Genomic DNA, 22,261 nt, shown 5'->3' on the forward strand with positions numbered 1-22,261 from the left:
GGGCTGGGCGGAGACACTGGGCTCCCCAGGGTTGCTTCCCCGCCTGGCACCGAGTCATGCCCGCCCATTCGCCCTCCCCAGGGAGGAAGTTGCAGGGCGGGTGGTGGTGGTGACTCCAGCTGCTCTCGGGAAGCCACCCCGGGCCCTTCCTGCAAAGGCTGTCTTGGGGCAGGGGGGCCGGGCAGGCTGGGCCTCAGGGTGGGGGCTTCACCCTGCCCACCTCCCTGCCCCTCCTCCCCATGGGCCCCAAGCAAAGAAGGCTACGCCAGCCACTACCAGCGGAGAGCCGGGAGGGAGAGCTGGGAGGCAGTCGGTTCTGAGTCATCCCGGCCTATGTCACTTCTCAGAAACCTCCGCCCCCCCATCCCGGCCCCTGGGGAGAGCAGGGCTCTGGTCAGGACTCAGAGCAGGGGGCTTAGCGAGGACAGGGTCAGATCTCACCTACCCACACCCACCCTGAATGGGGGCAGATTGAGGGTTTCTGTGCTTGGGGCAGGTGGAGCCTTCCCAGACTCCAGCCCCAGGGCCATCAGGACCCCTTCCTGCAGCGTTGCTGCTGCCCCCTCCCCGCCCAGGACAGATAAATATTTATCTGGAGAAAGCAAAGGTTACAAGGGAAGAATTCTGTCCAGGAATTCCACCCATTTGCTGGCCCTGATGACCTAGCTGGGAGGGGGCCTGAGATGGAGCCCCTTCCTAATCCCAGGCAGAGAGGATCTAGGGACCCATGAGGGTGAGGGAAAGGCTGAGTGAAAGTCTGTCAGGTCAGTGACTGCCAGCTGGGCCCCGCCCCCTCTGGCCTCAGTTTCCCCTCGCAAGAACCAAACAGAGTTGGCCAGGGAGGGGCAGGCCCCCGTCTGACCCGCCTCTGTCCCCACAGCCCCCAGCGGCGCCCGGGCCGGGCCGGGCTGGCGGAGGAGGCTTCCGGAAATACAGATTCATTTTATTTAAGCGTCCGTGGCACCGACAGGGACCCCAGAGCCCAGAGAGGGGCGGCGAGAGGCCCCAGGTCATAGCTCGGGGGGGAACGGGGCCGGGCCGGGCTGGGGACGCCGCAGGCTGGGGCTCCGGGCTGACGGGCTGCTCTCCCTGCAGGTCAGTGATTTTCTGTCCGGGCGCTCGCCGCTGACACTGGCCTTGCGTGTGGGCGACCACATGATGTTCGTACAGCTACAGCTCGCGGCCCAGCACGCCCCACTGCAACACCGCCACGTGCTGGCCGCCGCCGCCGCCGCCGCTGCCGCTGCGCGGGGGGACCCCAGCATAGCCTCCCCGGTGTCCTCACCCTGCCGGCCGATGTCCAGTGCCACCCGAGTCCCCCCAGTGCCCACCAGCCCTTCCCCTGCGTCTCCCTCACCCATCACAGCCGGCTCCTTCCGATCCCACGCAGCCTCCACCACCTGCCCGGAGGTGAGCCTGGGGAAGGGAAGGGTGACCCTTGGTTGGAATCCAAAGGGTGGGCTATCCTGGGAAAGGCTTGCGGAGAACAAGGGCTCTTAGCTCCAGGTGAGTCCCTCGTATGAAGGACTAGCGTGTGACTTCAGGTTGTTGGGTGGTCCACCAGCCTAGACTGTGGGCTGTGGGCTATCTCTAGACCCTGAGTCGGTGGGTCATCTCCGGACCCGACCTGGGCCGGTGGGGGAGTCTCCTGACCTTTGACTCACGGGTTGATTCTGTTCTCTGGGTTGGTTGTGTCCTGACCTTGGACAAGTTTCTCCCTAGACCCGGCATGGATGTGTCATCTCCTGACCTGGGCCGGTGGGCTATCTCTGGAACCTGGGTTGGTGGTGATACCCTGAGTTTGGAGGTCATGCTCACGTGCCCTCCCTCCCGTTAGCAGATGGACTGTTCCAGTACGACCAGCGGCAGCGCCAGTCCTGGTGCCAGCACCACGTCTACCCCGGGGGCCAGCCCTACCCCCCGCTCCCGAAAACCCGGCGCCGTCATCGAGAGCTTTGTGAATCACGCCCCAGGGGTCTTCTCAGGGACCTTCTCTGGTAGGTGCCACAGCGCACGTGTGACCGAACTCCCGGGAGTCCCGAGACCCTGTGCGTCTCGCACAGGTCGCTCCACGCGTTCTGGGCAGACACAGACGTGTCCAGGCATCCCCACGCATACGTGGGCCTGCACGGGAGGCCGAGGGTCACCGGGCGTCCACGTACTGCAGACGTGTCCCATTCCCACCCCGTGGTCCCTCGCGCATGTGCCCACCCCGCCATCCGAGCTCATGAGCTCACACCCGTGGACGCCTGTCCTGGACATGAGGGACCGTGGGTGTGCCCCGTGCTCATGGCCATCTCTGCCCGCAGGCACGCTACACCCCAACTGCCAAGACAGCAGCGGACGGCCACGGCGTGACATCGGCACCATCCTGCAGATCCTGAACGACCTCCTGAGTGCCACCCGGCACTACCAGGGGATGCCCCCGTCGCTGGCCCAGCTCCGCTGCCACGCCCAGTGCTCCCCCGCCTCGACAGCCCCTGACCTGGCCCCCAGAACTACCTCCTGCGAGAAGCTCGCGGCCACCCCCCCAGCCTCCCTCCTGCAGGGCCAGAGCCAAATCCGCATGTGCAAGCCCCCGGGTGAGTAGCCACCCTCCGCCCTTGGGGGTCACGCCTTCCCCACCCGCAGGGGCTTCTCAAGGCTCCTCTGTGTGAGCCGGTGGGCACAGGAGCAGCTGACCTGCCCAGGGGCGGGTCGGGGGGGGACAGCAGCTGCTGTGGCCACTGCTCTGCTTCAGCTGGGAGAGAAGGCAGCGTGTGTGTTAGGGCACAAAGTGTCCTTGTGTGCTCCCGGGGGGGCCCCAGCCCCACTTCCTCCTGGCCCCCCCAGGGCATCATCTCCAGATGGCATTTGGAGCTTCTCTGAATGGCCGAGTCAGGTCTGGCAGGCCGAGGCAGGGCCAGAGCCCACCCCTAGGCATTTCGGTGACTTAAAAACCAAGAAAACTACCCGCCCCCCACACACACTGCCAAATTGCCGGGTTACTCCCCCTGCAGAGTCCCAGGGGAATATGGCTACTGTCACCCCCTCAGACTCCCCAGCCATGGCAGGGGCTCCCAAGGTCAGTTTAAAAGCGGGAAACCAAGGAACAACCCCCAGGTGTCTCCCGTGGGATCACAGAAGTGGCCAATAGGCTCGGGAAGGATGAGGCAGAGCAGTCTTGACGTCCCAGCTCATGGTTCAGCTGGAGAATTGGATGCTTAGCCGCGCAGCTGGGATTAGAGACAGACACCACCATGCCTGGCTAATTTTGTAATTTTTGCAGAGGGGCTTGGTATGTTGCCTAGTCCTGTCTCGAACTCCCATGCTCAAGCGATCCTCCTGCCTCAGCCTCCCAAAGTGCTGGCATTACAGACATGAGGCACCGCTGCCCCCAGCATGGTGGACGCCCTTGAGTAACCTGGCACAAGACTCCAGGGAGGGCAGGACTGCGTCTGACCACAGGGACATTTGCTGGGGTCTGGGGTAGTCCTGTGTTTCAGGACTAGAGGTGGAAGCTTTGGGAGTCACAGGCCACTGCCCCCTTTGCAGGGGACCGGCTTCGGCAGACAGAAAACCGCGCCACGCGCTGCAAGGTGGAACGGCTGCAGCTGCTTCTGCAGCAGAAACGGCTCCGCAGAAAGGCCCGGCGAGATGCCAGGGGCCCGTACCACTGGTCACCCAGCCGCAAGGCGGGCCGCAGCGACAGCAGTAGCAGCGGGGGCAGCGGCAGCCCCAGCGAGGCCTCCGGATTGGGCCTCGACTTCGAGGACTCCGTGTGGAAGCCAGAAGTCAACCCTGACATCAAGTCAGAGTTCGTGGTGGCTTAGGATCGGCCACCCTCGCCCCTCGCACCCCAGCCCAGGGCGGTGGGCACTCCGAGAGCCCCACAGAGAGCGCGGCCCAGCTCTGGAGGGCAGGCGGCCACTCCCCCCCCCAGCCAGAAGCCTTTCTTTCTTTCTTTCTTTCTTTTCTTCCTTTTTCTTTTTTTTAAAAAGTTCTGACCGTGGTTTCCTGGACTCTTCATGGGTTTTGCTTCCTACCCCTTCACCCTCCGCCCCTGCTCTCCTCCTCTGTCTCTCTCACCTCTGCGCCGGTCGGTCCTCCCCGCCAACCTTCCCCACCTCCAATATGTAGCAGCCTTTCTGGATGGCAGAGACTGAGAGAGACAGAAACCCACCCATCCCTTCCGCCGCCTCCTTCCCCCCCCCCACCCTATTCAGGTTTTAAGTCAAAAGTGTCGGCGTGTCATTATGCACTTTACAGATGAGGGGAGGGGGCCGCAGTGTGCAGGACCCTTCCCGCCCCCCGGGCAGACTTCAGGGCCTCCACCCCAGGCCAGCAGCAGCCTACGAGGGGACTGTGTTCTCTTCAACTCTATTCTCTTTTCTCGGTGTCTTTTTACATTTTTCCTTCATTTCTTTAAAAAGGAGAGCAAAGCCGTTTTATCGGAGAGCCTGGGGCTGGGGTCTACCTAGGGGTGTGACAGCCTTTCCTGCAGGGAAGTGAGAGGGGACCTGCCCACCCCCAGCCTGGACTGTGCTGTTTCCTCCACCCCCACCCCAGTGTTTTCGGACCTCCTGCCTGAGCTTGGGGTATTTATAGACTATTAATTTTCTGACTGAGCCAATAGTGGTTGGGGAACTCTTGAAAAATGGGGAGAAGAGAATGGCTGGGTGCTGGGGAGATGCCCCCCCAGCCCTCCTTCCCCGCCCAACCTGAGGGATGTGGAATTTGGGACTGTCTGGGGGCCTCCTGCAGCCAGGATAGGAGGGGGGTGCTGAGCTGTGAATCCCCCTGGGTAGGGGGTGTCAACTCCGTGTAGCATTAACCCCTGTGGCGGGGTCCGCTGCTGGTCTAATTTGGACCCCCCACCCCTCATTGCCCCTGCTCTAGGGGTGTCTGGCCCCAGAGGGGAGGGACAAATCCCATACTGGGGCCATTTCAATGGGGTAGTTTTTGGATTTTTTTCCCCCACTGGTTTTTTATTTTTTAATGACAAAGGAGATGTCTGGGCCTCCCCACTCTGCCTGTCGGTCTTGTCCTAGCCCTGCCTGTCCCCCCCCCTTTGTTCTCATAGGTGAACCCCCCGGGTCCTCAGCTCCCCCCTTCTGTGTTGGAAGTCAATGGTTTCAGATGTGAACATCGCGTGTTCTAACTGTAGCTCTGTACATTTGTTTGTGGGAGGGTGGGCAGGGAGGGGTCCCAGAGGGTAAAAGCTCAAGGATTTTGGGTTTTGTTTTGTTTTCGTTTTTCCAAAAAAAAAGAAGAAAAAAATAGAAAAAAAAAAAAGAAAAAGGGGCGGGTTTGTTTTTTGAAGAACTGTCTTGGATACCTATTTAAATGTGTGTTCTGTTTTGTTTTTTTAACGATTTTTAAATAACGTCCGTGCCTCCGTGGGTTGAGGGTGGAGCCTCCGGGCAGTAACCGGCTTGCCACCCTCTGCCTGGTCAGGGCTACCCAAGAAAGCATTACCCGCCCTCGGGGGGTCGGGCTGTGGGGGTCCCGGCACCTGGCGTGAGTTCCATGTATGAAAAGAAGGAAACCCTACACAAGCACCGTGATTTCAAGTAATAAACAAAATGAAACAATTCCGCGTCCCGCCTGCTCACCTGGTGGGGGGGATTGGGCCATGGTTGGGGGGGGACTCCCGGGGTGGGATGTCACAGTCCGAGAGGGACGGACCTGGATCCCAGGGGCTGGCACCCTGAGAAGTTCCCACGCTCCCTCCCCAGCTGCGGGGTGGGCAGGAAGCTGCCTGGGTGTGGGAGGGAGGGGTGCAGCCACTTCCTGGTACCCGGGGCCGGAAGTCCCTTAGGGTGTGGGGCAAGGGCCTGCCTGCCTGCTGCGTGGCCTGGGCAGGACCCTGGCCCCCTCTCAGGCCCTGCCGGTAAGTGGGGACATCTGCCCAGTTCTTTCCAGACACAGGAGTGGGGGTGGCTCCCGCTGTGCCAGCCCCACCCGCTGTTCTTACTGGAGTCTCACCTCTGTGTGGCTGACCGGGAGGACCTGAGAATCCTTAGGGTACCTTGGGCTGGCTGGTGATAGAGGCCTGGCTTAACCCAGCCCTTGGGGGGGGAGGGTTCTCTCTGGCCACACCTCCTGACATTCCAGCCCTTCTGAGGCCTGGACATCCCGGCCTTTGCCCCTATCTAGAAACACCCCTCGCCTGGCTGTCCCTGGCCCTGTCTGGGAACTTCCCCAGCCTGCACCTCCCACCCCTGCCCGCCCCGTCCCACAGACCCCACCCTTTCCTCTCTCTGCTCCCAGCCTGGAGCTCCCCAAAGGCCCCGCCAGAACTGAGTCCCCTCTGGGGTCCCAATCCATCCATGTCCGACCTGGGTAAAGATGGACAATAATACTATTTCATGTCCTTTTATTCCTTAGAGACGGGGTTTCACTGTGTTAGCCAGGATGGTCTTGAACTCCTGACCTCGTGATCTGTTCACCTCGGCCTCCCAAAGTGCTGGGATTACAGGCGTGAGCCACCTCGCCAGCCTCATGTCCTTAAAAATCAAAAACAAAAAATAAGCCTGTATTTCAAGTAACAAGAGTTGCTTAAGAGTTAGAAGTAATTGGGCTCCCATTTTATAGATGGGGTAACAGACGCCCAAAGAGAAAGGTCGCTTGGCCCAGAGAATTTGGGGTGTTTGTTCAATGATGTGACCTCCACCCCTTACCCCATCTCTAGGGGCCCCAGCCCTGGGAGCACAGAAGGGAAAGGGCACAGGTCCCGGGAGTGGCCTGGGAGCATCTTTCTGAAAACCGTCTGCCCCTCCCACCGCCCAGTCAACCCCAAATCATCCCACGCCCACGTCAGGAAGGCGGATGCCCAGTCAGGCGGCCCCGGTCTCTAGCGCGGACGTCCCCTAGGGGCTCAGGATGGGGTGCGGGTCACCGGCGCCCGGCCTGGGGTCAGGGCGAGGGCCCCAGGGCGCCGCCGCCCCCTCGCCAGGCGGTTGGAGAGGAGGAAGAAGGATGTTGTCTGCAGCACCTGCTGAATCACAGGGGCTGTGTCTGCAGCCTGCAGGGCGGGGGGCCCGTCCCCTGCACTCCAGGACCCGCCCCTGGGGATGCCGACCCCCACCCCAGCCTGGGGATCCCGGGGGTCAAGGCTGTGCCCTGGGGGCTTTGGGTGGGGTGTGGAGCTCCAGGTTCAGAGCCCTGGGCTGGTGGGCTAAGCTGATCCAGGGGTGCAGCGGACAGACCCGCAGGCGGAGGCCACGTGTGCGTAGGAAGGCACGGAGAGGTAAACTGAGGCACAAAGAGGGCGGGGCCCTCTGTGATCGCGGGAGGCGGGGTCCGACCTGGATCGCTCCCTTCCCCCCCCACCATTGAGGAAAAAGCTGAATGGGAGGGGGCGGCCCCCGGAAACCCGCCGGGATGGAAACGCGGTTTCCAGGGCAACGCGCCGCGAAAGGAGCCTGACGTCACCCCGGGTAGGGCGCCCCGCCCGCCCCCGTCCGCGCGTCGGGCGGCTCAAGCCCCGCCCACCCTTAGGGACGCCTCATTGGTGACCTCACCTCTCGCTCATCTGCGTGCCCCAGTAGCAGAGGAGGCAGCCCCTAGGAGGCGGGACTTCAGCCCGGCTGGGACGAGTGCGCAGGCGCAAGCGCGGAGGCGCTGCGGCCCCGCCCCTCTCCCCGCGCGTCTGCAAACTTGGGGGCGGGAGGCGCAGCCGAGGGTCTGACGGCTGCGGCGGGGCCTGGACGGAAGAGGGGGCGAGCCCCGGGGCGCCGCACGTGGACCCCCGGCACGGGCACGCTCACGTGCACCCGTCCTTTCACGCCAACGCGTTTCCTGCTGCCTCCACCCCTGCACCACTCCACGTCCCAGACCGCGGCCCGGCCTCCCCGGGGTCCCTAGGCTGGGGGGTCTCAGACGGGAGGCCCGGAGGAGGGGACTTTGGGGCTGAGGCTTTGCCAAAGGAGCAGGAGTTTGCCAAGTGTTGTAGGAAGCGGGAAGGGTGCGCCAGGTACGGGGCACGGCGTGTGCAAAGGCCCGGACACGTGAAACCGAGTGCATTTGGGGGGCAGCCGGGAAGGCAGTGGGTGGAGGAGATTCAGAGATGGGAGGAAAGGGGGAGCCGGCAGGGATCATAACAGGCGATTCTCCACGTCGGCCACCGGAGGGATGACCTGGGGCACCCGGGAGGAGGAGCGGGTGGGGGGAGCGGCGGCCAGGACGTGTGGGAGGTGGCTGGACCCGTGGCCTGGACTTTGGGGGGGGTGTCGAGTGGGGATCGATGATCGGTGGGGACCCTGGTGGCCTCGCCCTGTGAAGGTGGAGACGGAAAAGGAACTACGGTGTGCAGTCCTGGCGTCTGTCGCGGCCGTGCCCGGAAAGTGCTGGCTTTAGGGGGTGGCAGGGGGGTTGGAAGTTTTGGGGCGGAAATCCGAAATGCCTTTGTGAGTCCTAGATCAAGAGAGCTGAGGACCCAGGAGGCAGGAGGCCCCCTGGCCGCCCGCTGCTTGGTTGTGGGCAGTGGTTGGTTGCACAGCGCCTGTGCCAGGCGTGGAGGCTGTAGCCAAGGCCTTTGGTGCAGCCTGGCCTCTGGAGTTCGCAGGGTGGGGGCGCCCCGTGGCTGGGAGCCCGTGCGGGTGCCCCTGCCAGACGGTGACCTCACAGGTGGGCAGTGCTTGGGGAGACGCGGCAGCTGTGGGCGGGCAGGAGAAGGTCACTGGAGGTCATGGCTTTGGCTTGAGGCTGGAGTTCTCTGGGGGTGGCCGAATGGACCCTTGGAGCCAGCCTGGCAGGTGGCTAGGGTGGGCAGCGGTAGAAGCCAGGCAGCCAGCACCCCCTGGCCTGGAGCCACTGGGTCGGAGGGATTGAGCCGGCGCCCGGGCACAGCCGCCCCCACAGGGCCTGGCCACACCCGCCCTCCTCTCCCAGCACCATGGGAATGGGAGTTACCAGGCTGGAGGCTGAGGACGCCACCACCCCGTGGCCAAGGGCGTTGGGGCCCAACCCAGGAGCCGGGTGCTGCCCCACCCACGGGCCGCCTAGCCCTCGGAGGGCAGAGAACTGGCTGCCTTTGGGGTCACTTGGAACAGGTGAGCTGCCCAGCCCGCCGGGTGGGGGCGGGGAGGCTGTCACAGGGCCCTGCCTCCGAGGGCCCTCCTGCCCTGGCCTCCTCCCTGTCTGGTTCTCACTCCCTCCGTTGCTTTCTTTTGCCTTTGTCTATTTCTGTCGATCTCTGGCTTCCCCGGCCGCCTCTCCAGCCCAGTACCACCCTCTCCTCCGCCCGCCCCCCTCCCTCCCTTGCTTCCGCCCCCTCTCTGGGGGCCCCCTCACTCCCCGGGGCACATTCCAGCCTCCTCCCCCGCCTTGCAGCCCCTCCCTGGAGCCAGCTGCCTCCTCGGGTGCCGGAGCGGAGGGAGTGGGCTCGGGCGGAGGTCGGAGGTCGGGGAGCGGGCGGGAGCCGGGGAGGGCACCCCTAACCCCTCTGGAATGTGGGCGGAGCAAGGTGAGGGAGACAGCTGGCTGCCTCGGAGGGCACACACCCCACACCCCGGACGCTACCCACACTCAGCCCTGTGGGAAAGCAGGCAAAACCAACGGGAGCCGTCCCACTCGGGGGCTGCAAGCCATCCCACACCCCCACCGGCAGCCCCGGGACAGCCTTCCACAGGCCACGAATTTATGGGTACGGCTGGTGTGCCAGGCTCCCAGATACAGCCCATAAACCTGCCCCCAACCTCAATCCACCGTGTGACCGTAAAGCAAACAGCACCGCCTGGCTCAGCCACGGCCAAGGCCTCCCCTAACAAAACCCCAGCCTGGAGAGTCAGACCGCACCCCACAGCTGCCACCAGATACAGAGAGCGCCCCGACCAGATAGAGGGCGGCAGCGTCCCCCGCCACCCAGCACACGCCTGGGCGGGGGCAGGAACACCCCCAGGGCCTCCAGCCGCAAACACTCACCCACTCACCCCTCAGCGCCCGTGATCCTTGGCTGCCCAGCCAAGCTGGACTCCAGGCTGCTGGTCGGGGTGGGGGATGGGGAGTCAGGGGTTCCCAGGCCAGCTCCAGCCTCCGCCTTCCAGAAGCCTTTCTGTTCCTGCTGGAAATAACAAATCAAACAGGAACCTTAGCATGAGGGACAACTACTGTTTTTGTTTGTTTTTGTTCTGAGATGGAGGCTCACTTTGTCGCCCAGGCTGGAGTGCAGTGGCGCGACCTCGGCTAATGCACCCTCTAACTCGGGGGTCAAGCAGTCCTCCTGCCTCAGCCTCCCAAGTAGCCAGGATTACGGGCATGCACCACCATGCCTGGCTAATTTTTGTATTTTTTTTTTTTTTTTTGGTAGAGACGGGGTTTCATCACGTTGGTCAGGCTGGTCTCAAACTTCTGAGCTCAGGCGATCTGCCTACCTGGGCCTCCCAAAGTGCTGAGATTACGGGCATGAGCCACCACACCCAGCTTTTGTAATTTTAGTAGAGGCAGGGTTTCCCCATGTTGTCCAGGCTGTTCTCAAACCCATGATCTGAGTTGATCTGCCTGTCTTGGCCTCCCTAAATGCTGGGATCACAGGTGTGAATCACCACGCGTGGCATCAGTTAGTAGTAGTTTATTTATTTATTTATTTTGAGACGGGAGTTTTGCTCTTGTTACCCAGGCCGGAGTGCAATGCCGCGATCTCAGCTCACCGCAGCCTCCACCTCCTGGGTTCAGGCAACTCTCCTGCCTCAGCCTCCCAAGTAGCTGGGATTACAGGCACGTGCCACCGTGCCCAGCTAATTTTTTGTATTTTTAGTAGAGACGGGGTTTCACCATGTTGACCAGGATGGTCTCGATCTCTTGACCTCGTGATCCACCCGCCTCGGCCTCCTAAAGTGCTGGGATTACAGGCGTGAGCCACCGCGCCCGGCCCAATTATTAGTATTTTAGAGACAAGGTCTCACTGTCTCCCCAGGCTGGGGCAGTGACTGGATCACAGCTCACTGCCGCCTTGCTGGAACTCCTGGGCTCAAGCAATCCTCCGGGCTCGGCCCCCTGAGTACCTGGGACCATAAGGGAGCACTACTAGCCGTAGCTACTTTTGCTTATTTTTTTGGGAACGACACAGTGTAGCTCTGTTGCCCAGGATGGTGTCAAACTGGGCTCAAACAAAAGCCCCGCGATTACAGGCATGAGCCAGCTCCCAGCCTGCATTCTGGATGATTCCGTGTGGACTGCCACGTCAAGGAAGAGAACGATAAAGTCCCGGCGCTGTGGGGAGCTTGCCTTTCGCTGCTAAGTGCCCCGGCTGACTTCCTACCACGCACCCCCGCCATGAGCCTGTGATCCTAGGAGGTGCTGCTGGCGAGCTCACCTCTCAGATGAAGCAGTGAGGCCCAGAGTGGGTCCTGGACACCACCTGCCCCGCAGCTGGGCCCCTGACCCTCAAGAGACTGTGGCTGGGCAGCCATGGGTTCCTGGACAGGCATCCCCAGGCCCGTGTCCGCCGGGACGTGGAACCCTCTAGGCATGCTGGGTTGGACAGGTGCCAGGTACCTCTCCTGCAAGGTGTGACCTAGGTGTCTTCACACATACTCCATAGGTCCAAGCCCCTGCAGCTGCCTGGGGGAGGAGGGGACACTCCACTTGACTCACTCCACTCTTACCACGGAGATACCTCCAGCGCGGGGCAAGGCCTTTCTGGGCCTGGTTGTCTTTTCGGGAAACCCTTGCTCATCAGCCTCTGTCAGGCACAGGACCTGTAGTCCCATGAGAGGGGCCTGGGCCCCCGTGGGGGGGGTCCCTCCTCCTACCCCAGGGCAGGGGCTCTTGCTAAGCAACATCTGAGGCTACAAAGGGTGGGGGCTCCGGATCCCTCACCTTTACCCAGCCTCCAGGAAGGCAAGCCTAGACTTCGGTCACCATTTTTTTGTTGTTTTTTTTTGAGACACAGCCTCACTGTTGCCCAAGCTGTAGGCGGTGCTGTGGCTCAATCTCGGCCTCACCACAATCTCCACCTCCTGCGTTCAATCGATTCTCCTGCCTCAGCCTCTTGAGTAGCTGGAATTATGGGCACCAGCCACCACGCCTGGCTAATTTTTGTATTTTTAGTAGAGATAGGGTTTCTCCATGTTGGTCAGGCTGGTCTCAAACTCCCGACCTCAAGTGATCCACCCACCTCAGCCTCCCAAAGTGCTGGGATTACAGGCATGAGCCACTGTGCCCGGCCTCATCTTTGTACTTTTAGTAGAGACGGGGTTTCACCATGTTGGTCGGGCTGGTCTTGAGCTTCTGAGCTTGTGATCTGCCTGCCCTGGCCTCTCAAAGATCTGGGATTACAGGCATGAGCCACCATGCCCGGCCTCTTGGTCAGCTTCAGTGTGTTCGTGGATCATACAGGGACTTGGGCACGTCACAGACACCTGATCTTCAACATGCATGGGTGCACATCACTGCAGGTCCACCATATGTGCCAGCTGGTCTTTGCCCCAGCAGAAGGGTCACCTGCGTCTACAGTGTCTTTTGTCCTCTCTCCGTGTACCAAAAGAGCAAACAGGTGTGTGACTCCAATACAGGTCTGGGTCGGTCCCATCCTCAGCCTGTCTGCTGCTGGTGCCTGTGGCTGCCGGCAGCTGCCGTCTCCGGATGCCAAGTGCATGGTGTGTGACTGTGACTCTGTGTCCAGCAGGTATGCAGCAGAGGTGTGAGTGCGCACCTCTGTGTGGCCTGTTGCCAGATGTGTGTGCCGGGGATGTCCCTCTGTGGCCCAGGCCCGGCCTTTGGGCTGCTGGGATGGCCTGGCTGAGGCAGGAACAGACAGGACCTCCCAACCTCCACATTCCTGAGCTGTGACTCAGGCCTGTGGGGAGAGGGTGAGTCACAGGGAAGGGAAGCCGTCCCACCCTGCGGCCACATCCGAGGAACAGAAGGGAAACTGAGGCCGATGGCTTTCCTGTGTAGCAGCCCCTGAATCTCAGGCATGGGGGACCTCCCAAGGGACCTGAGATCCCACCCCTAGGCTCAGGTAAGAGCTAGGGAGAGGGACAGGTTTAACCCTTCCTCCTCTGGGCTGCCCTGGGAGGCACGGCTCCCGCTGACACACAGCACGTGTGCCCACCCCAGGGACATGAGTCACAGCACCAGGCATGGACACATATGCTCTGTGGGTCCCAGCACATCCGACTCACGCACACCCAGCCCTGTCCCCTGCTGCACCCACATCCACATCCGGATAAGCGCACGCTTTGGAGTCCAAGCGCCCACCTCCTGTGCACACACAGCGCCTCACAGACGGGTTCCTGTGTCCTTGCACACGCGCGGGTGCCGGGGGCTCCGTGCACACATCTCCAAGACGCCGTGCGCGCCCCTTTCTGCCCCGCGCACCGAGACAGGCCGGCCTGGGGTCCCTGCAGCACCCACCACGCCCTGTGCACTTGGAGAGCCGCACATTCGTGTCCACACAAGCTTGTGTCTCCGTCTCTTTACCCACGAGTCCTCTGCCCACGGGCACACACCTGGCAACCCGCACGCCCGGTCTCTGGGTCTCTGCAGCCCCTATCCTGGCTCTGGGCCCCGCGGACTGGGGCCAGCTGGGCCGGCTGCAGCTTCTGCCAGGACAGTCCCATTTCCGCGCCCCCGCGGGGCGGCCGCCAGGTGCACGATCCCGGCCCCCGCCTGGCAGGGAGGGGGCGGTAATTATTGCGGCCCCGGGGTCCCCCCCCACGCGCCTTTCATCCCCGGCCACGCCCGTCCCAGGCCTAGATGCTCTCTACCGCCTCCCGCCCGGTCATTAGTCGGGGTCGGGGGAGGACCCACCGTCCGGCGGGCGGGGCCCCGCGGGGAGGGCGGAGCGGCTGGTGCGGTGGCGAGGCGGCCCCGCCCCCGTCTCCATGGCGACGCCACACCGGGGCGGGGGCCGGGAGGAGTATCCGGGTGCAGGAGGCGCGCGCCCCCTCCGGGACCGCAGGCGAGAAAGGGGGAGGTGAGTGAATGGGCCCACGCGGCCCAAGACAGAGGCGCGGGGAGCAGGTACGGGGACTCCGGCTGATCCCCGCGCCTCGCCGGGGTGGGGGAGCCCCGTGCATCGGGCCCCGGAATAGCAGCCTCGCGGCTATTTTGAGCCCCTCCGCTGGGGCCCAGGCGCGGGGGTGGCGGGAGGCTCGGGGTTGACACGCGGGCTGCGTCCTCGCCCTGCGAGAGCGGGTCCCTCGAGGACGGGGCGCGGTGGCGGCGCAGGACCGGGCGGTGGAGCCCCCTCTCCCACGCGAGGCCGCGCCGCGGGTGTGTGCGCGGAGGGGCAGCACCGGGCTCCCGTCCCAAACGCCCTGGACGGAGCGAGGCCGCAGCGCCCCCTCGTGTCCGCAACGGGCAGCGCGCCCCGGTCGCTCGGGTCCCGCGTGGGCAGCGGCCATCAGGGGAAGGACGAGGTCCCAGCCCCCCGGGACCCCCGGTGGGGCCACAGGGGCGCGGTGAGACACGTGGGAGGCACAGGTGCACGCAGACGCAGGTGACCTCAGAGGCACAGGTAAGGACACAGGTCCACACCCGAGTCCCGGTCACAGTGCTCCGAGCAGACGCAGAACGGCAGGTGCGCGGCCAGGCCACCCTGGGACCCCGGGACGGCTGCGGGCACTCACGGATCCCGCACCCAGGAACGGGCTCGTAGTCAGCGCTTAATAACTAGGCGCTGGCAGAATGAATGAATGAATGAATGAACTCGGTGGTTCACAAAACCAGGAAAAGGCAGAGGCTCACAGAACCAGGGAATGATGGGGGGCGGGAGGCGGCATGAATTCTGCAGGGGCCGCTGTGACTACACGGCATCCCCTCCACCTCCCACCCCTGCCCCGCAGTGAACGTCCCACCCTGACTGCTGGGGCTGGGGGCAGATCAGAGAGAATGGGCCTGAATTGCTCCCGGGCTGGGCACGCCCGGCCCGCGTCTGGGGCTCCAGTGGGTGGGGGGCCCCTCCCGCACGGACGGCAGGCGCAGAGGAGCTCGGATGTCTCTCTCCGCTCCCTTAATAACCAGCCTGCGTGAGTGGCTGACGCAGCGGCCGATGCTGCTGACGGGGAGTGGGGCGGCTGTAGTGTGGGGGGCCGAGGCGCAGAGGGGGTGGCGATGAGTCACACAGCTGCTGCCTGGGGGAGGGGGTCCTTGAGCCCATGAGGGGTCCCAGGGACCTTGTTAGACAGTGTCTCTGCAGTAACAAGGTCCCTGGGACCCCTCATGGGGAGTGGGAGTGAGTCTGAGGCCGGGAGTGGGGCTGGGATTTCCCTGGGGTGAGCAGCAAAACGGGGGGCTCCGTACCCTCACTCCCACACAGCTTGTCAGCAGAGGGTCAGCCCTCCTAAGACTTACCGGTGCGCACTAGCTTTTTCCACTGGGGCCGGGGGAGGGGGCCGGCACGAGGTGAGGTCTGGGCGAGGAGCGAGTGGTGGTCACAGAGGGCCCCCCCAGAAGCTTTGAGGCAAGAGTAGGGACTGAGGGTCCTCGCAGAGCTGGTTCTCCTGATGGCGGAGGTTTTGAGACTCTCCCTCGTCCCAACCAGGCTCGGCAGTGGGGGGCCTGTGGAAGTAGGGGAAAGACCCGGGTGGAGGAGCAGAGTGGGCCTGGCCCCGCGTGGGGAGCAGAGTGGGCCGAGGGTGTGCAGCACGGTGGGATGGGATGCCGAGGGCCCGGCTGAGTGCTGGGGTGCAGTGGGGACTCGGGGTGTCTACCTGCACCCGACAGCAGGGACGCACTATCCGGCATGGCGAGTGTGGGGGTGTGGACGATGCCTGGCCGTGAAGTCGCGGTTCCGGTGGGAGTTAGGCTTGGATCCGGGTTGGAGTCTGTAGGCAAACTGGGTTTCGTAAAGTTGGGGTGCACCAAAGTGTGGCAAAGTAGGAAGAGTTAGGATTGCGAATATTGGGGTTCGCATGAACGGGGCTCTCTGTTGGGGTTTGGGTGGGCATGGGGTTGGTGGCCGGAATGGAGTGCTGGGTGCTGGGAGAACTGGGGCGTCGGTTGTGTTAGCAAAAGCATCAGGACAGATGTCGGGGTTCAGATGAAGTTGGGATGTCTGAGAGCCGGGGCTTGGGTGCGTAGGGGATCTGGGTAGGTTGATGTGTCAGGACAGCAGGAGCACAGGCAAAGTCGGGGTCCCAGTGACACCCAGCGTTTCCCACGAGGCCGGAGGCTCGAAACCCCAGCTAGAGGCCCATTTGTTCCCCGCCGCAGGCCAGGGGGCGGGCACGCGGAACTGGGTCAGCCCCGCCCCGCCGCGCGCCAGCCACGCCTCCCCGGGCGCAGGCCAGGGGCTGCGGACCGGAAATGTGGCCAATCGCCGCGACCGACACCGGCGCGCAGGAGGGGGCGGAGCCGAGATAGACCAGGCCCCCGTCTTATGAATATAAGGCGCAGGCGCGGCCTCTGATTGGCTCAGGAGGTGGAGGGGGCGGGGCCAGGCGGCGCCTTATATAAGGCAGGGCGTCGGGGCGCCCCCCCTTCACTCGCGCGTTAGGAGGCTCAGGTCGTTGTGGTGTGCCGTCTTCCCGCTTGCGTCAGGGACCTGCCCGACTCAGTGGTGAGGGCCCTGGCGGCACCGGCTCAGAGGAGCTCGGGGCGGCGGGCGGCCTGCGGCGGCCAAGCGAGGCGGGGCCGTAGTGGCACGCCCCTGGGAGGGGGCGGTGCCGGGGCGGGCCCGGGGTGGAGTCCGCCCCGCCGGCGGCGAGGGGCAGCGGGAGATTGGGCCGAGCAGTGGCCAGAGGGCCTCTCCCCGCCGGCCCGGGCCGCCGGTGACCGGGTTGCTGCCGCAAAATGGCGGCCGCGAGCCCGAGGCTGCGCCCAGCGAAATGGCGGGAGCGCCGAGTGCCCGGATGCAGTGGCGCAGGGTGTGCGCGGGGCGCATGCGCACGCGGCGGGGGCGGGGCCACGTGGCGAGCCCAGTCTCGGGGGCCAGTTTTCCCGCCGTGGTGTTGGAGGTATCCACTTACCAGCGCTTTTGCTTCCCGAACCGCAGTTTCCTTCCTTTCCCATTGTGATCGAATGAGGGAAAGGACGCCCTCGCAGATTCTGGCTAGGCGTGCCCCGTTCTAATGTGGGTCCCCGTCTGCCATGTCTCGCTTTGCCCCCAAAGTTTGGTCCCAGTTGCCAGACCCCCCCAGTGCCAGACTTCCAGGTCTAGTTCTCAGAGCCCCTGGGTGGTGATCATTCGCAGCCCATGAGTATTTCGTCTGTCAGCACTGACCGCCCCCTTAAATAGCCAGTTCTCTTAAATGCCAATTATCCTGCCAGGAAACCCTGCCTCATTACTTCCGGGGCCATCCCTTCCCCATTCCCGGCTGAGGTCCTGTTTGTCCCGAGGTGTCCCCCATGACGGGGCGGTCTCCCTGACAGCCAGCCCGCCAGTCTCAGGAGGCGTTTTACAGTGGGCAGAAGCACTCTCTGGTCTCGCAGCACATCAGCTGGTTAGGGTAGGGGTTGGCACCAGTTCCGAAAGGGGAGAGGCGTAGGGTGCCGTCCTGCCCAGGGCACAACTGGAAGGCTGTTGGGGAAGGGAGACAACAGAGGTCCTGACCATGGGGAGGACGGTGGAACTGGGTGCGGCCTGCCTTCAGTCTGGGGGAGGGTGGGGCTGAGAATGACCGGATTCGGTGTGGTAAACCAATCTGAATTAAGTCCTGGGTGGCTGGGTGTGGTGGCTCACGCCTGTAATCCCAAACCTTTGGGTGGCGACAGCCGGGGCAACATTGCGAGACCCCATCTCTACAAAAATAAATATAAAAACAAAAAAGTAGCCAAGTGTGGTGGTGCACACCTGCAGTCCCATTTTCTTGGTTGGCTGAGGTAGGAGGAGGTGGAGGCTGCAGTGACCCGTGACTGCACCACTGCACTGCAGCCTGGGTGCCAGGTAGACTCCTGCAACCAAAAAAGTCCTAGGTGTGGGTTGGGGGTAACGAAAAGTAAGAAAAGTGATATTCTAATATGTCCAGCAAAGAACACACTCATTTACATAAAACAGGAAGGAGAGAGGTGGTGAGAGGACCCCTGTTGAGCATTTCACTGGTGTCTGTCACAGGCCGCCATGGCATCAGATGAAGGCAAGCTTTTCGTTGGAGGGCTGAGTTTTGACACCAATGAGCAGTCGCTGGAGCAGGTCTTCTCAAAATACGGACAGATCTCTGAAGGTGAGGCTGGTGCTGGGCTGGCGGCCCAGGAGGCTGGCTGGTACTCCTACCTACCTGTAGGGACAGCTGGGTGCTGACTGCAGACCTCTCTCCCCCGCACAGTGGTGGTTGTGAAAGACAGGGAGACCCAGAGATCTCGGGGATTCGGGTTTGTCACCTTTGAGAACATCGATGATGCCAAGGATGCCATGATGGCCATGAACGGGAAGGTGAGGATCAGGTGCTGAGCGGAAGCCCGGCCTGAGGAGGGGGCACCCCTGCTGACCTATGCCACCCTCTGGTCTCCAGTCTGTAGATGGGCGGCAGATCCGAGTGGACCAGGCAGGCAAGTCGCCAGACAGCCGGTCCCATGGGTACCGTGGTGGCTCTACTGGGGGCCGCGGCTTCTTCCGTGGGGGCCGAGGACGGGGCCGTGGGTTCTCTAGAGGTGAGTGCCATGAATGGGCCCCTTGGGGATGCTGTGAGGCACTGCTGGTGGGAGCTGATTCTCATTTCTTTTTCCTGTATGTGCAGGAGGAGGGGACCGAGGCTATGGGGGGAACCGGTTTGAGTCCAGGAGTGGGGGCTACGGAGGTTCCAGAGACTACTATAGCAGGTGAGAGTGGAGTCAGCCTGGGCACAGGTGGCTGCGGGGGCGGGTGAGGGTGGAGTCAGCCTGGGCACAGGCGGCTGTGGGGCGGGTGAGGGTAGAGTCAGCCTGGGCATGGAGTGGCTGTGGGGTGCGGTGAGGGTGGAGTCAGCTTGGGCACAGGGGTGGCTGTGGGGTGGCCAGCTTCAGGCCTAGGTCCCTGGGAGGCCTGAGAGGAGGCTGGCTGAGCAAGGAGCAGAAGCCGGAGGTGACCCAGGCCAGGAGGAGAGGGGACTGCTTAGAACAGTCGCAGAACTTGGAGGTCCTGGGGGACACAGCTGGTGGGGGTTTTGGATTTGCAAGGCTGCCCTGCCAGGATCCTTGCTGTGTCCCTTCTCCCAGAAGGGACGGCTGGCCTAGGGGCTGGCGGCTAAGCCTGTTGTGGCAGACCAGAAATAGCACTCATTTGTGTGTGTCCTGCAGCCGGAGTCAGAGTAGTGGCTACGGTGACCGGAGCTCGGGCGGGTCCTACAGAGACAGCTACGACAGTTACGGTAAGTCACATTCCGAGGGCGCCACGCTGCCGTGGCCTGCGGTGGGAGCTCGGTTCACTTTGGCGCCCTCTCCAAGCAACTTAGGCTGGACGTTCAGACCTTGTCACTGCGCTTGCCCGTAAGGGACGCATCTGTCCTCTCAGAGTCATTTCTACTGCAGGACACGAGCAAATGAGACTGACCAGAAAGGCAAGGGAGAGTGAGGGCCACCGGGCGGCCAGAGAGGTGCATGTGTGGCCGGCCAGCCTCCCCGGCTGTGGGGGGTGGTTGCTCCCCGGCCGCAGGCCGTGCCCGGTCTGGCCTCTGGGGTGAAGCTGCCTCTCGTTGCTTCAGTGCCTTTACACTGTGCCTGCTTCTTGTCCTCAGCTACACACAACGAGTAAAAACCCTTCCTGCTCAAGATCGTCCTTCCAATGGCTGTGTATTTAGAGATTGTGGGAGCTTCGCTGACGTTAATGTGTCGTAGACGCACCTCCTCGTATTCCCACTTTTGTAGTCATTTCGGTTCTGGTCTTTTCAGACCCAGCCCGACCGCTTCTGACCCGGGGATGGCCTCCTTAGAGACTTTTTTTTTAAGGAAGTGCTGTCTGTTTATAAGGGGTTTCAAACATTTTGCAAAGCACTTCAGATTTACTTTTTTCTTTTGACCACGAGCCACGAGTTCCAAAAAAGTCACTGCGGGTTGTGTGGGGCTTTCGTTCTTTAGTTTTTGGTGTTTTGGTTGCGTTGCTTTTTTTTCTTTTTTACTGGGGTTGGCCCCCTGAAGTGGGTACCCCATTCACTCCTCTCTGATCGAACGGACTGTGAATCCGATCTTGTCGGAAGCTGAGCAAGCTGTGGCTTTTTCCCAACTCCGTGTGACATTTCTGAGTGTAGTGTGGTAGGACCCTGGCAGGAGTGGCAGCAGCTGCCCTGGAGCCCCAGCCCGTGCGCTCATCTGTGCTGTGCACCCGATGATACACGTGCAGACGTGCCTGAGAGGTTCCTGAAGATGTTTGTTTCTATTGTCCTTTTTTACGGGAAGCCGTGCGCGCTCCATCGATGTTGTATCTCAGTGGCTGAGGAATCCTTGTACGCAGTTTGCTTTGGCTTCACGAAGCCGATTAAAAGACCGTGTGAAATGAACCTTGTTCTGACAGTTCCCTTGCATTGCTCGACACACTCCCTGCTGCAGGCTCCTGCAGCCAGGCCTGAGCAGAGAGAAGGGAGAAGGCGGAGGAGCAGCGGGGCTGCAGGCGAGAGCTAGATGAGGGAGGCACGGCACACTGGCACTGGTCAGGGCAGGGGAGCCAGGCGGGGGACGGGAGCGGGTAGCTCAGGCCAAAGGGCAGCCCCGGGAGGCTTCTGGCAGTGGTGGCCAAAGGGCTGGACTCTGCGGGCAGCTTAGCAGGTACAGCGGATGTGCGCCCGACGCTGGCCTGGACAGCCTCAGTCTAGAAACAGGCCAGAGAGCGGAGGCACGTGGCATCCCAGGGCGACCTAGCTAGTTCTGCTGTTGCTTCACGAGTTCTGAGCGTTCTCTGCTAGCCTATGGAAGCTGCAGCCCTCGGAGGACAGAAGTGTTGTGCGCCCAACAGAACCCTCTGAGACGCAAGCTGCTCCCTTGGCTAGCTCATATGTGGAAATAGCCCTGTAATTCGAGGTAACTCCTTCCGCTCGTGTCCACATCCCTCTTGTCGAGAGCTCATTGAAAGTCATGTGCCCGGGGAATGTTCCTGTGACTGTTTTTTGTTTTTCCTTTTTTTAAAAAATTACGGTGGAACTAAAGTCAGGCCCCGCCATCACTCCCTGCGTGCAGCCAGCGCAGCCTGGGCCCGGTCATGCCTGGCTCAGATGAGGTCCCTTAAGCAGGATTGGAGACCAGTGAACGCCCCCGCCTTTCGGAGTTTTTGCTCATCCATTGACCGTCTTTTCCAGACCTCTCAAGTCACGCTCTTAACTGTAGCTTTCTCTGATGTCTGTTGCCGCCATTAGTTTTTTTCCAGAGCCCACACTGGCCCACGCAGCTCCATCCTATGCAGGCAGCTGGCTCTGGCTGCGTCCCCAAGGTGCAGGCCTGCCCTGGGCACGCTGGCCCGTGACGGAGCCTGAGGTCACAGCCCCTGACTAGCCTGAGACCTTCCTAGGAGCTGTGGATGTTTCCGGGGAGGCCGGGAGGGGCAGCTGTGAGCCCCGTGGAGGACGTCGGGAGTAACGCTGCTTTGCTTTGGCAGGTTGAAGGGGCCTGGCCGGGACTCGGGGAAGGGTGGCCTGAGATCAGCGATGACCTCTAGGACCACTGTCCCGGGAGGGACGTCACCTGGAACAACAGCCGGAGGCAGCCGCCCACCCCGGAGGTTTGTCCCTTGTAAGTGCTGTCGGGAACAGTGGGATGTGGGCTGAGCCCGGCCCCGGGCGGCACCTGGTCGTTCCGGTGGGTCCTGCTGTCCCGCACCTGGGTGCAGGGCGGCGCCTCCCGAGAGGGCCTGGTCCGCCGGCTGGAGCCCGCCCCTGTTCCCCCTCCCCGTTCCAGGAGGCGCGTAGCCAGAAAGGCGCAGGCCCAGGGCCTCAGATCGCTTCTGGAGGACCGGCTGCGGCGCGCTGGCGGCTTTCGGGGCGGCCGGACCTTGCTCGCAAAGGCGGAGCCCTGTGAAAATGGGATTTGAATAAAGGGCCACGTGTGCACCCAGAAAGACGAGTCTGTGGTTTGGGGGGGGCTGTCGGGGTCGGAGCGGGGCCACGGGGAGAAAAGCCTGTGGTTCAGCGGAGGAGCCACGAGCCGGACCGGCGGGGAAGACGCGCGGGGCTGGCCACGGGGGCGCGGGGGGTGGTTCTGAGGCGCAGTCGGCCTTTGGGGAGCGGCGGCCGCGCAGGTGCCGTCAAACCCCGTCTGGGCGGAGCCCCGGGCACCTGCAGGAGGCTGGGGAAGGGGGCGCCTCCTTCCTGGACCCTGAACACCGCCGAAGCATCCCGAGGGTCCCTGAGGCCGGGAGAAGGGTGGGGACGAGCGGCCCGAGTTCCTGAGCCGCCGGTCACGGGCTCTGCCTGCCGCGCCTTCCCGGGCTCCC

The 22,261-nt window shown here is 62.8% G+C and overlaps 3 protein-coding genes across 29 annotated transcripts in view; 2 read left to right on the top strand and 1 right to left on the bottom strand.

Annotated features, from left to right (window-relative positions):
* Positions 1–5,573, top strand: part of MIDN (midnolin) — a 9,954-nt gene extending 4,381 nt beyond the window's left edge. For 2 of the 6 annotated variants that reach the window (XM_035285251.3, XM_035285252.3), the window contains exons 5-9: positions 881–1,009; positions 1,096–1,410; positions 1,838–1,997; positions 2,310–2,582; positions 3,535–5,573. In XM_035285251.3, the coding sequence (XP_035141142.3) occupies positions 881–1,009; positions 1,096–1,410; positions 1,838–1,997; positions 2,310–2,582; positions 3,535–3,812 (1,155 nt within the window). In that variant the 3' untranslated portion in view covers positions 3,813–5,573. The remainder of the gene's footprint in view (positions 1–880; positions 1,010–1,095; positions 1,411–1,837; positions 1,998–2,309; positions 2,583–3,534) is intronic. The other 4 variants (XM_054249822.2, XM_078361326.1, XM_054249820.2 and 1 more) reach the window with 3 other exon arrangements.
* A 770-nt stretch (positions 5,574–6,343) lies between these two features.
* On the bottom strand, positions 6,344–17,136 carry LOC108589582 (uncharacterized). 6 transcript variants are annotated; one of them, XR_013531212.1, is made up of 5 exons: positions 15,642–16,754; positions 15,283–15,489; positions 9,907–10,045; positions 7,506–8,638; positions 6,344–6,976 (listed from the first exon to the last, which is right to left on the bottom strand). XR_013531212.1 is itself a non-coding variant. In XM_078361347.1 (4 exons), the coding sequence occupies exons 1-3, from the start codon at positions 15,673–15,675 to the stop codon at positions 9,990–9,992; spliced, it is 297 nt and encodes a 98-aa protein (XP_078217473.1). In that variant the 5' UTR covers positions 15,676–16,754; the 3' UTR covers positions 6,344–6,976; positions 7,506–9,989. The 6 variants fall into 6 exon arrangements, 5 of the variants coding, with proteins under 5 accessions (XP_078217473.1, XP_078217471.1, XP_078217470.1 ...); XM_078361347.1 differs by having other exon boundaries at positions 7,506–10,045; XM_078361345.1 differs by having other exon boundaries at positions 6,344–6,488; positions 6,798–6,976; positions 7,506–15,489.
* CIRBP (cold inducible RNA binding protein) lies at positions 7,630–21,886 on the top strand. Of its 17 annotated transcripts, none has more exons than XM_078361339.1 (9): positions 13,857–14,446; positions 17,984–18,092; positions 18,195–18,301; positions 18,381–18,519; positions 18,606–18,687; positions 19,144–19,214; positions 19,581–20,856; positions 21,428–21,561; positions 21,727–21,886. In XM_078361339.1, the coding sequence occupies exons 2-7, from the start codon at positions 17,990–17,992 to the stop codon at positions 19,595–19,597; spliced, it is 519 nt and encodes a 172-aa protein (XP_078217465.1). In that variant the 5' UTR covers positions 13,857–14,446; positions 17,984–17,989; the 3' UTR covers positions 19,598–20,856; positions 21,428–21,561; positions 21,727–21,886. The 17 variants fall into 17 exon arrangements, with proteins under 17 accessions (XP_035141152.2, XP_078217464.1, XP_078217465.1 ...); XM_078361329.1 differs by having other exon boundaries at positions 13,857–13,903; XM_078361330.1 differs by having other exon boundaries at positions 13,857–13,903; positions 21,428–21,550.
* Positions 21,887–22,261: the final 375 nt, after the last annotated feature.

This window comes from Callithrix jacchus, chromosome 22, assembly GCF_049354715.1.
Source record: "Callithrix jacchus isolate 240 chromosome 22, calJac240_pri, whole genome shotgun sequence".
Taxonomy (NCBI): domain Eukaryota; kingdom Metazoa; phylum Chordata; class Mammalia; order Primates; family Cebidae; genus Callithrix; species Callithrix jacchus.